We start from the raw sequence: 18,394 nt of genomic DNA, 5'->3' as shown, positions 1-18,394 counted from the left end.
GGCCCGCCCTGGCAATTAAGTCAGGTTCAAATTTATTGTTTAAACTACAGTCACCACTGCACCCTATGGTTTCTCCTTTTTCTCCTAACAGTCGGTCGAATGACTGGGGGGGCGGAGCCAGAGGGGGAGCTATATGGACAGCTTTGCTGTGTGCTCTCTTTGCCACTTCCTGTAGGGAATGAGAATATCCCACAAGTAAGGATGAATCCGTGGACTGGATACACCGCAAGAGAAATTAATTTATCAGGTAAGCATAAATTCTGTTTTTTTTTCACAGCTAGACAGCGCTAGTTCATGTGTGCCATATAGATACATAAGTGTGCTCACTCCCATGGAGTTACTTAGGAGTCAGCACTGATTGGCTAAAATGCATGTCTGTCAAAAGCACTGAAATAAGGGGGCAGTTTGCAGAGGCTTAGATACAGAGGTACAAAGTGTATTAATATAACAGTGTTGGTTATGCTAAACTGGGTAATGCGTAGTAAGGGATTCTCTATCTTTTTAAACAATAACAATTTTCAAGTGGACTGCACCTTTAGGATCTTTGTTAAAAAAATGTTTTGCATAAATAAAGAGAAGCGCTTAACCTGGGAACTAACAATAGCATAATAGCTTGTTCTATGGCTAGTTACCACCCAAGAAGCAGCCTCTCTTTGCTTAACATGTGCCTTTCACAGAGATGAACTTTCCTGAAGCATATCAGTCTGATCCTGACTTCACAGTACAGTCCAGCCCCGAAATACCAGACAATCCCTTTCTGAACGAGAGAAACGGCAAAACCCCAGAAGTACGTTTCAGCCTAGTGTGGGCCTCCTCAGTCAGGTGCAGCCACATCCCTCTTGGCACACTGAGCAACGGCTACACGTCTGGATTCCCGCATCATGCTTAGGGAGACTTCCCTAAGATACACTAGGCTGAAACGTATGTCTGGGGTTTTGCTGTTTCTCTTGTTCAGAGAGGGATTGCCTGGTATTTCGGGGCTGGACTGTACTGTTAAGTCAGGATCAGACTGATATGCTTCAGGAAAGTTCTTCTCTGTTAAAAGCACATGTTGAGCAAAAAGAGGCTGCTTCTTGGGTGGTAACTAGCCATAGAACAAGCTATTATGCTTTTTTCATTCCCAGGTTGAGCGCTTCTCTCTTTTTTTATTTATTAAAAATGTTTTACCATTGTACATATCTGCGGTATAGATCTTTTTAGCTCCTCTAATCTCAGCTGACTATTTTAGGTTGCAGATTTCTAGTGAAATTTTACTGGTTATATCCAAATATTCAAGACTGGTGTGTAAAACCCCCTGTTTTCTTGAGGTTAGGTGCAGTCACATTCTCTAATTACACTGAGCAAGGAGTCCACGTCTAGTTGCCCCTTTTTACCTTAGGAAGACATAATACACACAGAAAAAAATTGCACTCACAGGAACGAACAACCAGCTCAATACCATTGTTAGCCTCTCCTCTTTACAGATCCTCTCCAAGTTATTAAGGTTTTGAGGCTGACGTTTGGCAACTCATACCTTCAGCTCCCTCCACAGTTTTTTCTATGGGATTATGGTCTGGAGACTGGCTAGGCTATTCCAGGACTTTATTGTGCATCTTCTTGTGCCATTCCTTTGTTGCCTTGGCTGTGTGTTTTCGGTCATTGTCATGCTGGAATACCCATCCACAACCAATTTTCAATGCCCTGGCTGAGGGATGGAGGTTCTCACCCAAGATTTAATGGTACATGGCCCCGTCCATTGTCCCTTTGATGGGGTGAAGTTGTCCTGTCCCCTTAGCAGAAAAACACCCCCAAAGCATAATGTTTTGACCTCCATGTTTGATGGTGGGGATGGTGTTCTTGGGGTCATAGGCAGCATTCCTCCTGCTCCAAACACGGCATGTGAGTTGATGCCAAAGAGCTTGTTTTTGGTCTCATCTGACCACAACACTTTCACCCAATTCTCCTCTGAGTCATTCAGATGTTCATTGGCAAACTGTAGACGGGCCTGTACATGTGCTTTTTTGAGCAGGGGGGCATCCTTCATGGCGTAGTGTGTTACCAATTGTTTTCTTGGTGACTATGGGTCCCAGCTGCCTTGAGATCATTGACAAGATCCTCCCGTGTAGTTCTGGGTTGATTACTCATCGTTCTCATGATCATTGAAACTCCATGAGATGAGATCTAGCTTGGAGCCCCTGACCGAGGGAGATTGACACCAAATGTTGTCACCTTCTCACTAAACAGCTTGGCGATGGTCTTGTAGCCAATTCCAGCCTTGTGTAGGTCTACAATCTTGTCCCTGACATCCTTGGACATCTCTTTGGTTTTGGCCATGGTTGGAGAGTTTGGAATCTGATTGATTGCTTCTGTGGAGAGGTGTCTTTTATACAGGTAACAAGTTGAGATTAGGAGCACTCCCTTTAAGAGAGAGCTTCTAATCTCAGCTCTTTACCTGTATAAAAGACACCTGGGAGCCAGAAATCTTACTGCTTGATAGGGGATCAAATACTTATTTCACTCATTAAAATGCAAATCAATTTATAACTTTTTTGAAATGTGTTTTTCTGGATTTTTTTGTTCTGTCTCTCACTGTTCAATTAAAGCTACCATTAACATTATAGACTGATCATTTCTTTGTCAGTGGGCAAACATACAAAATGAGCATGGTATCAAATAATTTTCCCCCCTAAGATATGGTGAGTCCACAACGTCATCATTTACTGTTGGGAATATCACTCCTGGTCAGCAGGAGGCAAAGAGCACCACAGCAAAGCTGTTCAGTAACACTCCCCTTCCCACAAACCCCAGTCATTCTCCTTGCCTTGGTGCATGGAGGAGGTGAAGTTTTGGTGTCTGATGAAAATTGGATTTTCTTTTCGCTACAAGCCAGATTTGAAATGGTTTAGAAAGCCAAAGTAGGTTTAATCTGTTTTTTTTTCTTTTTTCAGGGATTGTGTCTAGCCGTAGTCCATGTTAATCTCTTCAGTACGGTAGTGGTGGCTTTAAAGCAGTTAGGAACTTGTGAGGTGGGTCTCACTGTGTTTTTTTAACATGTTGCTGCCCCTGTATAGCAAGCCAGAGTAGGTTTACTCTGTTCTTTCCTTTTTCCACAGGTCTCTGAGAAGTGGCTTCCTTTCATACCGTGTGTGCCTTGCTCCTGCCGGACAGCTGGATGTGTAGTTAAGTGCCTTTTTGTCTTCTGGGGCTAGGGGGCTGGCACTGAAGGGGTTAACCTATAGTTTTCCTTCATCATACTGGGGACTAGTATCCTGGGTTTTTTTAGGCAGTGGCAGGCACAATATGCATGTGATATAGAGACTGGGGTTAACTTTCTTTATGGATAGGAAGGAGTTAACCCCATATCGTTGGCTCATAGATTTATTGCTAGCACTTATCTTTTTGTTTAATGTGTTATACATTAAGAGGGGCACTTTATTTGTCGCATCTGATGTGCTATGTTTTCCAGCTGCGACTTTGTCAGAGTGACTTTGAGTCGATGTGGTTGCTGAATTGTTGTAATTTTGATTGTGCTTCTCTTCCGGACGTGTTTTCGTTTTGGCGCTGCTTCAGAGGCCGATCACGTGTGCTCCTGTTCCGCTCCTCTGTGAATCATAGACTGAGTGGTTGTGGAGCATGGAGTTAATCCGGCAGGGTTCAGTTCTCCTCGGTATATTGCGGAGGCAGGTAGGCACCTCAATCGCAGCGCTGAGGTGTAGAGGTGCAGATTATTTGTTTATTAAACTAAAACGGAGCGTTTAAGTTTTATTTGCTGCCCAATATTGTATACTTGCATTCTAATTGGGGATCATCCTTCTTACTCTTTGGAATAAATTCTAATCTCTGTGAGGGCACATATTTCACTTTCAACTAAAGTTTATATTATGTTGTGGTCTCTTAAAGGGACAGTCCTTTAGAATTATTTTAACATTTTTGTCCTTAATTTTAACTCCCCCCCTAATCATGGAGCAGGATGCTGTTCCTATGGACAGGTGTACGCTTTACTTGGACAATCAAGTTGTGCCGCCCTTGCCATTTTGTAACTCATGCATAGATAGAAACTTAAAAAAATAAGGATAAACTCTTTGCTTCTGAGCCACCAGTCTCTCAGGTTGATGCTGTTCAGGCAATGCCACAGCTTTCTCCTCAGACGTCCCAAGCCTTAATGGTGTCACATGCAGTGCCCTGCGGTTCCTCAATCTCCTGGAGGAGTTTATTTGCAAGCAGAAATTGCAGCCAAGGTATCATCTGCAGCATTAGCTGCCATTCCCATGTTACAGGGGAAACGCAAAAGGAAAATTAGAGATTCAGGTAGCAAGGTTTCTGCTCCAGCTTCTACTGCCTTAGTTGGCTTTCCTCATAATTCTGATGAGGAAGATACATCAGTAGCTTCTGAGGGTGAAATCTCAGATTCGGACAGTATAATTCCTCCTTCTGACGCTGAAGTTGTATCCTTCAGATTTAAGCGTGAACACTTCTGTGTACTGTTAAAGGAGGTTTTGGCTACGTTGGACAACTCTGACACCCCTGTCACTGTCAGCCCTAGGAAATCTAGTAAATAAATACTTTGATGTTTCTTCCTCTGTGGAGGTGTTTCCTGTGCCAGATTGTGCTTTGGAGATTATAGCACAGGAATGGGAGAGACCAGGGATACCTTTTTCCCTGTCTTTAAAAAGATGTTCCCTATCGCTGACTCCATTAAAGAGTCATGGCAAACGGTGCCTATTGTAGAAGGGGCCATTTCTACTCAGGCTAAGAGAACTACTATCCCTATTGAGGATAGCTGCTTCTTTAAGGACCCAATGGACAAAAAGCTAGAGGCCTACTTGAAGAAAATATATGTTCATCAAGGCCTCCAATGGCAACCTGCAGTGTGTATTGCCACTGTGACAAGTGTGGCAGCCCCTATTGGTTCAACGCCTTGTCTGATTCTCTTCAGGTGGAGACTTCCTTAGAAGATTCAAGACAAAATTAAAGCTCTTAAGCTAGCCAATTCCTTTATTACCGACGCTTCCATGCAGGTTATTAAACTGGGAGCCAAACTTTCTGGCTTAGCTGTGCTTGCGTGCAGAGCATGGTGGCTGAAACCTTGGTCAGACGATGTTTCATCTCAGTCCAAGCTTCTGGTGATTCCTTACAAGGGTAAGACCTTGTTTGGACCTGGTCTGTCAGAAATAATTTCTGATATTACGGGTGGAAAATGGTCTTTTCTACTACAAGACAAAATGAATAGACCTAGAGTAATTTTTGTTCCTTTCGGAATTTCAGAGAAAAGTCCTTCTGGTCCTCTTCAAAGCAAGAACAATCTAAGTTATCTTGGAAACCCAGTCAGTCTTGACACAAGGGGAAGCATTCTAAGAAACCTGCAGCTGAGTCTAAATCGGCATGAAGGCTTTGCCCCCGATCCGGGAGTGGATCAAGTGGGGGGGTAGGCAGACTTGCTCAGTTCTCTCAAGCGTGGATATGAGATGTCCCAGACCCTTGGGCTATAGACATAGTATCCCAGGGTTACAAATTAGAATTTAAGACTTTTCCTCCCAGGGGCAGGTTCCACCTCTCAAGGTTATCTGCAGACCAGATGAGAAGAGAGGCGCTCTTGAAAGGTGTTCAGGATCTCTCCTCCCTGGGAGTGATTGTTCCAGTTCCCATACAGGAACAGGGCCTAGGGTTCTATTCCAATCTGTTTGTGGTTCCCAAGAAAGAGGAAGCCTTCCAACCTATTCTAGACTTGAAGTGTCTAAACAAGTTTCTCAGGGTACTGTCCTTCAAGATGGAAACTATCCATTCCATTATTTCTTTAGTATTAGAGGGTCAGTTCATGATGACCATAGACCTGAAAGATGTGTACCTTCATGTTCCCATTCACAGGGATCATCACAAATTTTTGAGATTTGCCTTTCTGGACAAACGCTTTCAGTTTGTGGCTCTTCCGTTGGCCTTGCCACAACTCCCAGAATTTTCTCAAAGGTTCTGGGGGCTCTCTTGGCAGTGATCCGGTCTCGAGGAATTTTAGTGGCGCCCTACCTTGACGACATATTGGTTCAGGTGTCATCTTTTCAACAAGAGATCTTGTTGTCTTTTCTATGTTCCCATGGATGGAAAATGAATCTGGAAAATTGTTCCCTTGTTCCAGCTACAAGGGTAGTTTTCTTAGGGACCATAATAGATTCCTTATCAATGAAAATATTTCTGACAGAGGTCAGAAAATCCAAGATTCTTTCCTCTTGCCTCTCTGTAGTCTACTGTTCGGCCATCAGTGGCTCATTGTATGGAGGTAATTGGTCTCATGGTCGCTTCCATGAACATCATTCCCTTTGCTCGATTCCATTTGAGAGCTCTGCAGTTATGCATGCTTAGACAATGGAACGTGGACCATGCAGATCTGTCTCAGAGGATAGATCAGTCGACAAGAGACTCTCCCGTGGTGGCTTTTCCTGTGAGCAGACAGACTTTTCATCCCGAGTAGTGGGCACTCCATCCAGAGATTTTCTCCAGCTTAACCCTCAAATGGGGGGTTGCCGGAGTTGGATCTGATGGCGTCTCGGCAGAACGCCAAGCTTCCAAGGTACGGTTCAAGTTCAAGAGATCCTCGGGCCACTCTGATAGATGCTCTGGCGGTTCCTTGGGATTTCAGGCTGGCATACCTGTTTCCTCTGTTTGCTCTCTTTCCATGAGTCATTGCTCGTATCAAACAAGAGAGAGTATTGGTGACTCTAATAGCCACTGCGTGGCCTCGCAGGATCTGGTATGCAGACCTAGTGGAGATGTCGTCTCTCCCACCTTGGAGATTGCCTCTGAGGAAGGACCTTCTAATTCAGGGTCCCTTCCTTCACCCAAATCTTGTTTCTCTGAAGCTGACTGCTTGGAGATTGAATGCTTAGTTCTGTCTAAGCGTGGTTTTTCTGAGTCGGTCATTGAGACCGTGATTCCGGCTCGCAAGCCTGTTACTAGGAAGATTTACCATAAGATATGGAGTAAATATATTTTTTGGTGTTAATCCAAGGGCTACTCTTGGAGTAGGGTCAGGATTCCTAGGATTTTGTCCTTTCTTCAGGAAGGTCTGGAGAAGGGTTTGTCAGTCAGTACTCTGAAGGGTCAGATTTCTGCATTATCTATTTTACTACACAAGCGTCTGGCGGACGTGCCAGATGTGCAATCCTCTTGTCAGGCCTTGGTCAGAATCAGGCCTGTGTTTAAGTCTGTTGCTCCTCCTTGGAGCCTTAACCTTGTTCTTAAAGTTTTGCAGCAGGCTCCATTTGAGCCATTGGATTCCATAGATATTAAGTTGTTATCTTGGAAGGTTTTGTTTCTTGCTATCTCTTCTGCTCGGAGAGTCTCCGAACTCTTGGCTTTGCAGTGTGATTCGCCTTATCGTTCATGCTGAAAAGGCGGTTCTTCCTACAAAGTTGGGTTTTCTTCCTAAAGTGGTTTCGGCTAGAAATATTAATCAGGAAATTGTTGTTTCTTCGCTATGTCCTAATCCTTCTTCTCATAAGGAACGTTTGTTACGCAGCTTGGATATTGTGTGGGCTCTATAATTCTATCTACAATCGACTAAGGATTTTTGCCAGTCTTCTGCCCTGTTTGTTTGTTTCTTTGGAAATGTAAAGGTCAGAAAGCTACTGCTACTTCTCTTTCTCTATGACTGAGAAGTATTATTCGTTTTGCTTATGAGACTGCTGGTCAGCAGCCTCCTGAGATAATTACGGCTCATTCCACGAGGGCCGTTTCCTCTTCTTGGGCATTCAAAAATGAAGCTTCTGTGGAACAAATTTGCAAGGCTGCAACTTGGTCCTCTGCATACTTTTTCCAAATTTGATACTTGTGCCTCGGCTGAGGCTTCTTTTGGGAGAAAGGTTCTTCAAGCAGTGATGCCCTAGTCATCTGTGTCCTCTAGCTTGGGTATCGGTTTCCAACAGTAAATGATGTTGTGCATTCACCATATCTTGGGAAAGAAAACAAAATGTATGCTTACCTGATAAATTTCTTTCTTTCCGGATATGGTGAGTCCATAACCCCACCCTTTATTTTAAGACAGTTATTTTTTTACTAAACCTCAGGCACCTCTACACCTTTGTGTTACTCCTTTTTTTCTCCATTTCCCTTTGTTCGAATGACTGGGGTTTATCGGAAGGGGAGTGATACTTAACAGCTTGGCTGTGGTGCTCTTTGCCTCCTCCTCCTGGCCAGGAGTGATATTCCCAACAGTAAATTATGATGTCGTGGACTCACCATATCCGGAAATAAATACATTTATCAGGTAAGCATAAATTTTGTTTTTTCCTCACTGTAAGTAGCACTCACCAAGCCTCATTCTCATTTCTGCCCTATGAAATGGGGCCGGTCTTTTGTGAGTATTACTAAGGGAAATGAGCCAGCGTATGATAAGTTTGGTTAGTATGATTTTAATTGCTGCCTCCTTTAAGATTTAGTAGTCATAAAGTCTTATCTTAGATTGAGCTGCAAATAGCCTTCTGCACCCTTTCTATATCATGCAACAGGAACAGTAAAAAAGTTATTTTTAGAATGAATATTGTTTCTGGCTACTTTGAAATGACTGCCAAGCTCCACCCACTGATGACATCATAATCTGGGCTGCATATAGGCACTGCTTAATAGCGTTGAAAGTCTGTTAAATCCAACTAGTGAGGCTTTTGTGATTGGATGCCATATGCTGCCCATATTGTGATGTCATCAGTGGGTGGAGCTTGGCATTTGAAAGTATCCAGAAACAATATTCATTTTAAAATAACTTTTTTACTGTTCCTGCTGCATGATATAGAAAATGTGCAGGAGTCTGTTTGCAGCTTAATCTAAGGTAAGACTTTAAGATGACTAAAGTGTAGACTGTCCCTTTAAAAAACAGTCTCTTAAATGTGTTTTGCCACATTTCAAATATATTACTACAACTCTTTGAACTTAATTCCAAAGTGTAGAAATGATTTATTAAATGTATTTCTGAAATATTTCAGATGTTATTCTTTACTTGTAACTTTGACAGTAACCAAGTGTTACAAACTTTGGTTATTCAAACAATTTACATATAAATGTTATGGTCTGTTTCTTGCAGTTTGCTTAGTGCTTATGATGAGCACCAACAACTTTTGAAGGAATGTTTGAAGAGAAAAACAGAAAATGGGTAAGTCTATTCACTTTCTGACCATTAAACTATAGTTAAAAGTACTTCAGAACATTACTCCTACATGCTTATGATTAAATGCCCAAAACCTTCTTAACTGGACACTTCAGCTAAAATTGGAATCCACATGGCTGCAATTCTTTTTTGAATTAAAGTATTTTTGTAATATACATGTATTAGCAAAAATGCTTCTAGTAAAAGCTATAGTTGTTTCAAAAGTGTATTTAAGTATGCTCCATGCACCAGCATTTTGAACACAGGACTTGCTCAGAGAGCCTAAGGTGCTTGTACTATCTGGCAATAACTCAATTTGTTAATTGCTGACATGATACAAGCCCCACTGGAGTTCTGAGCAGCTGCAATTGTAAGGTGCACTGAGAATATCTATCTATGCTTCACATTAATTAATGACCTTTTTCTTAATGGAGTTTGTTAGCCCATTTGTTGAGGTTGTAAATTCACAAAGCTATGGACATCTTTCTCATGCACTAGCAATGTGTTCATGCTTTACTACATTCTGTCTGTCTACTGTATTTATCTGTCTACTGTATCTATCTACTGTATCTATCATACACAGAGAGAGAAGTGCTCAACCAGTAACGAACAGTGGCTCAATAGATTGTCCTTTGGAAGGTCACCACATTGGAGCAGCCTCTCTTAGCCCAATTCTGCCTTTCACAGATTACTTTCCTGAAGGATATTAGTCTGATCGCACCTAAAGAAGATTGTCCAACCCCAAAATAACAGGCAATCTTCCTAGTAACGAGGGAAATGATAACCCTAGACAATTGTTTTGTCTTCCTGTGGGCCTCATCAGTGAGGTGCAGGCATATCACTCTAGGCACATTGGGCAAGGAGTCCACATCTGGTTTTCCTCATCACCATTCAACCAGGAACGAACAATGGCTAAGTAGCTTATTTTTCGGTGGTTCACCAACAGGGGAAACCAGACATGGCCTCCTTGCCCAGTTTGCTTAGGGGGATATGAATGCACCTCATTAATGAGGTCAACAGAAGGTTGTGCCAAATAAATACAGATCTTATCCATAACTAAAGTAATGGAGTACTTTTTGTTTCTATGAAATACCTTTACCCACAATAACACCTTGGTGCCATCTATATTGCAAAGTTTTACTAAGCATAACTAAACAACTTTTTATAGTCACATCTCAAGGTTTTTAGTATCCTTTTTAAGTTTTAATATCTGGCTTAGATGTCTATTTGTATGAAAGGACAGAAACCTTATTCGCTACATGTAAAAGAAAGTGAGAGTGCCAAAATGGTTCTGTTTGTAATCTTGTATTAGGTCTTGGAGAAAAAAGGAATTCATCTCAAAATTTAATTTCCCATTAAATGTTTAATTATGAACAATTTTTATTTCATACATCTGGTGAGAGTCCATGTTCCATTACTCCTGGGAATTACTCTTCTCTACCACTAGGAGGAGGCAGAGCTCTATAAAACCCCTCACACATACTTCAGGCTTTACTTTTGCCTCTGCTGGAGGTGGTTGAAGAATGAAGATGTGCATTTGATTCTACAGAGTGGGGTTTTCAGTCTATATTGAGGCCTGGTTTCCTTTCAGAGTACAGTGTTTGTCAGAGGGATGTATTTGGGGTATGGTTTGTGTTTTATTTTTTTCACCTCATTGAAATTTTTTTATAAGCCTTCCATATTTAGTCACATGGGCTTTTTTATGCCTCTTTTTATGGATCTACAGTATACTCCTACTTCTTAACCTCTGCTGAGGTTTCAGTACTGTTTTTGCTGGCTGCTGCTTATTTGCTGGTGGATGAGTGTCTATTGGTAAGTATCTATTTTTTTAGTCAACATTGTAGACACTCTCTAGCTATGTTATGGGCACTATTTTAGTTTGTATATATATTTGCTCATATATATGGCCCTGGGACATAATCCTTTTCACTACTCCCTTGCCATTTTGCACTGGTCTGCTTCCCCCCCCCCCCCCCCCCCCTTTGTTTTAATTTTGCGCATCGGCTTGTTGGTTTATTCACGTTGCAATAGCACACGTCGGGTTAACGCTTATTAAGTTAGCGCACGTCGGGTTAACGCTTATTAAGTTAGCGCACGTCCCTTTACGCATGTAAGGTTAGCACATATTCATCCTTGGCTATGCGCACGTCAGGTGTTTGGCGCACTTATATACCTTTTATAGCTGTTAGTTGTTTTTGCTCTCATTACTTCTCTCTGAGCGTTGTCTGTTCTTCAGATGTTATGTTACTGTCTCCTGCTTTGTTTTTGCAGTTCAGCTTAGTGTGCATTATACCTACGAGTTTATTAAAAGCTGCTTAGGAGTGGGTGATTTTTTTAGAGGGTTATAGTGTTTATTACGTCGCTTTGCCATATGCTATAATAGAGCAGTCTGATTTTGTCCCCTGAACACCTCTCAACCATTATTAGGTGTGCTTATTGTAAAAAAAGTGCCTTCTCCAGTTCATTTATGTGACTTATGTTTAGAATATTTAATGCATTCAGACCAACCTAATGCTGTTTCTTTGGGTATTAACGCACCTTCTACAAAAATGTGTGTGTGAGTGCACTATAGGATATAGTCCCGATTGATGCAATTCCACCTTCTGGTTTGATTCTTCTATTTGGACCTCCAAAAAGAAAAAAAAATGCAAATAGTAAAGTATGCAATAGTGGTTATACAGCTAGTAGTTAAAATATTCTGAGCTTATTACTTGGCTCCCAAGTATATAAGCACAAACGTTGCTCACAGGCAAAACCAGGACTCGCTTGAAGGTTAAAATATATTTATTAAAATAAAGGACAAGTCACTCAGGGGAACAACTCCATATTTTCAAAACCGGCTACAGAGCTACATACAAACAGCTGTTATACAGCGTCTGTCAACCAGTCCATGCAGTTCTATGATTGGTCCCACCCTCCTAGTGATGATCAGTCCATACACATACAGATTTAATTTTTAGGTAGGCTTGTCAGCTTTTCTCTTGTAAGGTGTATCCAGTAAACGGGTTCATCCATTACTTGTGGGATATTCTCCTTCCCAACAGGAAGTTGCAAAGAGGACACCCACAGCAGAGCTGTCTATATAGCTCCTCCCCTAACCCCCACCCCCAGTCATTCTCTTTGCAACTCTCGACAAGATGGGAAGTATAAAGAGAGATGTGGTGACTTAGTGTAGTTTTGCCTTCAATCAAGAGTTTATTTTAAACGGTGCCGGCGTTGTACTGTTTTACTCAGCGGTTTGTAACTAAGGTCCATTGCTGTTCTCACACAAAACTGAAGAGTATGGGATAACTTCAGTTGGGGGAACGGTCTGCAGATTACCTGCTTTGAGGTATGTTCAGTACTTTTATTTCTAGAGAAAGGATAAGTCTAGAAAATGCTAACAGAACCTTGTGTATATTGAGGCAAGCTAGATGCAGTGATTTTGCAACGACTGGGATCATGCTTACAAAATGGGGTAATACTCATGTTCATACTCATATTAATTAGTGCCAAAACGTTTACATGTTTCATAAATGGGACGTTTTTTTCTCTGAGGGTGATAAGTCTTTAGTTGGGGCCTAGTTTTCCACATGGCATAGTCAGATACTCCTAGAAGTATTTCCTTAAGGCCCCTCTGACATCGAGTACATGGTGGGAGGGGCCTATTTTTGCGCTTCTGTTGCGCAGTTTCTTTCAGACTGAGACATCCAGCTTCCCTAGAGGAGTCCTCTTGCAATCGGAGGATCACTATAGAGGGCTTATTTCTTCTCTAATCGTATTTGAGGGCAGGTAGGAGCCACAGCAGAGCTGTGGCAAGGTGCTTAACTGTCTTTTACCGGTGGTTGACGTTTTTTAAATCTGGTTTGGGGGCTAAGGGGTTAATCATTCATTTGCAAGTGGGTGGGGCAATATATGACTACCGTGGACTTAAAGGATGCTTATCTCCACATTCCGATTCACAGAAAGCATTATCAGTTCCTCAGGTTCGCCTTCCTAGACAGGCATTACCAGTTTGTGGCTCTTCCCTTCGGGTTAGCCACGGCGCCAAGAGTCTTTACGAAGGTTCTAGGGTCCCTTCTGGCGGTTCTAAGGCCGCGAGGCATAGCGGCTCCTTACCTAGACGACATTCTGATCCAGGCGTCGACTTTTCAAATCGCCAAGTCCCATACGGACATTGTTCTGGCCTTTCTGAGGTCTCACGGGTGGAAAGTGAACAGAGAAAAGAGTTCTCTCTCTCCTCTCACAAGAGTTTCCTTTCTAGGAACTCTGATAGATTCAGTAGAAATGAAAATTTTTCTGACAGAGGTCAGGATATCAAAGCTTCTAACTTCCTTCCGTGTTCTTCATTCCACTTCTCGGCCATCAGTGGCTCAGTGTATGGAAATGATCGGCCTAATGGTGGCGGCAATGGACATAGTTCCGTTTGCCCGCCTACATCTCAGACCACTGCAACTTTGCATGCTCAATCAGTGGAATGGGGACTACACAGATTTGTCTCCTCTGTTAAATCTGGATCAAGAGACCAGGGATTCTCTTCTCTGGTGGTTATCTCGGGTCCATCTGTCCAGGGGAAAGTGTTTCCGCAGGCCAGAGTGGACTATAGTGACGACAGATGCCAGCCTTCTGGGCTGGGGCACATTCTGGAACTCCCTGAAGGCTCAGGGTTCGTGGACTCGGGAGGAAGCCCTCCTTCCGATAAACATTCTGGAACTCAGAGCGATATTCAATGCTCTTCAAGCCTGGCCTCAGCTAGCTGCGGTCAGATTCATCAGATTTCAGTTGGACAATATCACGACTGTAGCCTATATCAACCATCAGGGGGGAAAAAGAAGCCCCCTGGCAATGATGGAGGTTTCCAGGATAATTCTGTGGGCAGAGGTTCACTCTTGCCATCTCTCAGCTATCCATATCCCAGGAGTAGAGAACAGGGAGGCAGATTTTCTAAGTCGGCAGACCTTTCATCCGGGGGAGTGGGAACTCCATCCGGAGGTATTTGCCCAGCTGATTCAACTATGGGGCAAACCAGAACTGGATCTGATGGCGTCTCGTCAGAACGCCAAGCTTCCTTGTTACGGGTCCAGGTCAAGGGATCCCCAGGCAGCACTGATAGATGCTCTAGCAGTGCCCTGGTCCTTCAGCCTGGCTTATGTGTTTCCACCATTTCCTCTCCTCCCTCGTCTGATTGCCGAGATCAAGCAGGAGAGAGCTTTGGTGATTTTGATAGTACCGGCGTGGCCACGCAGGACTTGGTATGCAGATCTAGTAGACATGTAATCCTTTCCTCCATGGACTCTGCCGCTGAGGCAGGACCTTCTACTCCAAGGTCCATTCAAACATCCAAATCTAATTTCTCTGCGTCTGCTTGGAGATTGAACGCTTGATTTTGTCAAAACGTGGTTTCTCCGAGTCGGTCATTGATACCTTGATTCAGGCTTGAAAGCCTTTCACCAGGAAAATCTATCATAAGATGTGGTGTAAATATCTTCATTGGTGTGAATCCAAGGGTTACTCATGGAGTAAGGTCAGGATTCCTAGGATTTTCTTTTCTCCAAGAAGGATTGGAAAAGGGATTATAAGCTAGTTCCTTAAAGGGACAGATCTCTGCTCTGTCTATTCTTTTACACAAGCGTCTGGCTGATGTTCCAGACGTTCAGACGTTTTGTCAGGCTTTAGTTAGAATCAAGCCTGTGTTTAAACCTGTTGCTCCGCCATGGAGTTTAAATTTAGTTCTTAAAGTTCTTCAAGGGGTTCCGTTTGAACCTTTGCATTCCATAGATATCAAGCTTTTATCTTGGAAAGTTCTGTTCTTAGTAGCTATCTCTTCTTTCTGAGCTATCTGCCTTACAGTGTGATTCCCCTTATCTGATCTTCCATGCAGATAAGGTAGTTTTGCGTACCAAACCTGGGTTTCTTCCTAAGGTAGTATCTAATAAGAATATCAATCAGGAGATTGTTGTTCCGTCACTGTGTCCTAATCCTTCTTCAAAGAAGGAACGTCTGTTACACAATCTTGACGTGGTTCGTGCTTTAAAGTTTTATTTACAAGCTACTAAGGATTTTCGTCAAACATCTGCATTGTTTGTTGTCTACTCTGGGAGGAGGAGAGGCCAAAAGGCTTCGGCAACTTCTTTCTTTTTGGCTGAGAAGCATAATCCGGTTAGCTTATGAGACTGCTGGCCAGCAGCCTCCTGAAAGAATTACAGCTCATTCTACTAGAGCGGTGGCTTCCACTTGGGCTTTTAAACATGAGGCCTCTGTTGAACAGATTTGTAAGGCGGCGACTTGGTCTTCGCTTCATACTTTTGCTTTTTCGGAGGCTATTTTTGGGAGAAAGGTCTTGCAGGCAGTGGTGCCTTCCGTTTAAGTTCCTGCCTTGTCCCTCCCTTCATCCGTGTCCTAAAGCTTTGGTATTGGTATCCCACAAGTAATGGATGAACCCGTGGACTGGATACACCTTTACAAGAGAAAACAAAATGTATGCTTACCTGATAAATTTCTTTCTCTTGTGGTGTATCCAGTCCACGGCCCGCCCTGTCACTTTAAGGCAGGTGTTTTTATTTTTAAAACTACAGTCACCACTGCACCCTATAGTTTCTCCTTTTTCTTACTTGTCTTCGGTCGAATGACTGGAGGTGGGGTTAGGGGAGGAGCTATATAGACAGCTCTGCTGTGGGTGTCCTCTTTGCAACTTCCTGTTGGGAAGGAGAATATCCCACAAGTAATGGATGAACCCGTGGACTGGATACACCACAAGAGAGAAATTTATTAGGTAAGCATAAATTTTGTTTTTTCTAAGACTCTGCAGCCCACATTTTATCTCAGTCTGGCTGTGAATAGCTAATAACATGTACTGTTTGTTCATGTGTGCCATATAGATACCATTGTGCTCACTCCAGAGGAGTTATTTAAGAGTCGGCACTAATTGCCTGAAATGCGAGTCTGTCAAAAGATCTAAGATAAGGAGGTAGTTTCTTGTTTGTATTCAAATTACTCTTGGGTCTCCCTATCAGTGAAAAGGGGAAACCAGACGTGGACTCCTTGCACATATGCCCTAGAGAGGTGCAACTGCACCTTACTGACGAGGCCCAAGGGATGCCGAAACGTACGTCTGGAGTTTGTTGTTTTCTCTTGTTCAGAGAAGAATTGCCCGGTATTTTGGCGCTGGACTGTCATTGGGCAGGGTCAGACTGATATGCTACAGGATATTTCTTTCCAAAGGCATGGAGAGTCCACAAATCCATTCAATTACTAGTGGGAATTCAACTCCTGGCCACCATGTGGAGGCAAAGAACACCCCAGCAAAGCTTCAAGTATCCTCCCACTTCACACAATCCCCAGTCATTCTGTGCCTGTGTAACATTGTAGGTGATGTGCGAAGATGGTGTCTGAAGGAAATCAAGTTATTAATCCTTTAATGGGTTCTTTTCCCTGCAAGCAAGGATTGGGGTTATGCTGTGTCCTTGTAATTCTCTTTAGTAAGAGTAATGGTGGCTTTTAGCAGTTGGAAGACGGTGAGGTGGTCTTTGCTTACCTTCCAAATTTTTTGCTACCCCTATATAGAAAAACCAGAGTTTGTTACTCTGTTTTTTCTTTATCTACAGGTCTGTCAGTAAGGATTCTGTCACACCTGTTGCTGTACCTGCCCTACAGTGGAGTCACAGATAAGTGCTTTTACCTTCTAGGTGAGAAGGATGCAGCACTTAGTAGTTCCTTGTTTGAAGAAAAAAAAAATACAAATAAAAATAAAATGTTATTTAGAGAACAAGGTGGATCCTTATGGAGCTGAATATCCCTTTTAGGATTGGGGAATTTATTTGGGCAGCAGTTCAGGGCACTGTTCTGTCATAAGAAGGCTATGTGGATTTGTTTGCACAGTTTCCTTTTATTTTGAATTTAGGGCAATATTTTTTTAAGGAGTTTACTTCCTGAGTGCTGAGCAGTTTGTTTCTAGTCGGCTGTTTGGAAGTTGGATTACAAGGGGATGGAGCGGATTTTCTGGTGTTGGGTTGTTTTTTCTGCCTGTTGCTTCTCTCTGATGTTTGCAGCTTTCTAGGATCTGCAGTTGTAACAGGATTGTTATCTGCTGGTGTGGATTTGATTCCTGCTTACCGGTTGGGTGAGTCTCTCCAGCGTGACTGGGGTGTAGAGGTGCCGGTTTTAATAATTGATATTTATGTAAAAAAAAAAAAATATATATATATATATAATTATTTATAAAGAAATTACAGTATAAGGGGAAAAAGGGCTATTTAATTTGCTATGGATTCCGATCCTAAACTTTCTCTGCCCTTTTCTGGATCAGGTAGGGGGCAGGCTTTCCTTCTTTCAGCAGGCTTGGATTCACAACATTCTAGACCCTTGGGCAGTGGATATAGTCTTCCATGGATACAAAATAGGATTCAAATCTTGTCCCCCCAGGGACAGATTTCTACTATCAAGATTATCTGTAAACCAAGTAAAGAGGGCGGCCTTCTTAAACTGTGTAAAGGAACGGTCTTCTGGGAGTGATTGTCCCAGTTCCTCTATCAGAACAAGCTCAGGGATTTTATTCAAATCTTTTTGTGGTTCCCAAAAAGGAGGGAACTTTTCTGACCCATTGTAGACCTCAAGTCTCAACAATTTTCTCAAGGTTCCGTCCTTCAAAATGGAGACTATTCGTTCTATTCTCCCTCTAGTTCAGGAGGGTCAATTTATGACCACCATAGACCTGAAGGATGCATATCTACATGTGCCTATTTGCAAGGAACATTTCAAGTTCCTGAGGTTTGTCTTTTTGGATCAACATTTCCAATTTGTATCCCTTCCTTTCAGCCTCGCCACTACTCTGCGGATCTTTACGAACATTCTAGGGGCTCTTTTGGCTGTGGTCAGGTCTCTAGGGATTGTGGTGGTTCCTTACCTGGACAATATCTTGGTTCAGGCGTCATCTTTTCAGTTAGCAAGATCCCATACAGATTCTCTTATCTATTCTCAGATCTCACGGGTGGAAGGTGAATCTAGGAAAAAGTTCCTTGGTGGCAAGTACCAGGGTATGTTTTCTGGGAACAATCATAGACTCAGTATCTATGGAATTTTTTTTTGACAAAGGTCAGATAAATCAAGCTACTTGCGGCCTGTTCTCTTCAGTCCTCGTTTCGTCCATCAGTGGCAGTGTATATGGAAGTAATTGGTCACATGGTGGCATCCATGGACATTATTCTGTTTGCTTGCTTCCATCTGAAACCTTTACAGTTATGTATGCTCAGTCAATGGAACAGAAACCACTCAGACTTTTTCTCAGAGGATAATTTTAGACTCCCAGGC

The 18,394-nt window shown here is 42.6% G+C and overlaps 1 protein-coding gene across 6 annotated transcripts in view; it reads left to right on the top strand.

Annotated features, from left to right (window-relative positions):
- LOC128665868 (pre-mRNA-processing factor 39) overlaps positions 1-18,394 on the top strand; it is a 727,810-nt gene that overhangs the window by 239,412 nt on the left and 470,004 nt on the right. For all 6 annotated transcript variants that reach the window (XM_053720108.1, XM_053720111.1, XM_053720107.1 and 3 more), the window contains exon 12: positions 9,047-9,115. In XM_053720108.1, the coding sequence (XP_053576083.1) occupies positions 9,047-9,115 (69 nt within the window). The remainder of the gene's footprint in view (positions 1-9,046; positions 9,116-18,394) is intronic.

The sequence above is a fragment of the Bombina bombina genome, chromosome 7 (genome assembly GCF_027579735.1).
Source record: "Bombina bombina isolate aBomBom1 chromosome 7, aBomBom1.pri, whole genome shotgun sequence".
Lineage (NCBI taxonomy): Eukaryota > Metazoa > Chordata > Amphibia > Anura > Bombinatoridae > Bombina > Bombina bombina.
Note: the sequence above shows the minus strand (reverse complement) of the source record. Positions and strands in the feature narration are given on the sequence as shown.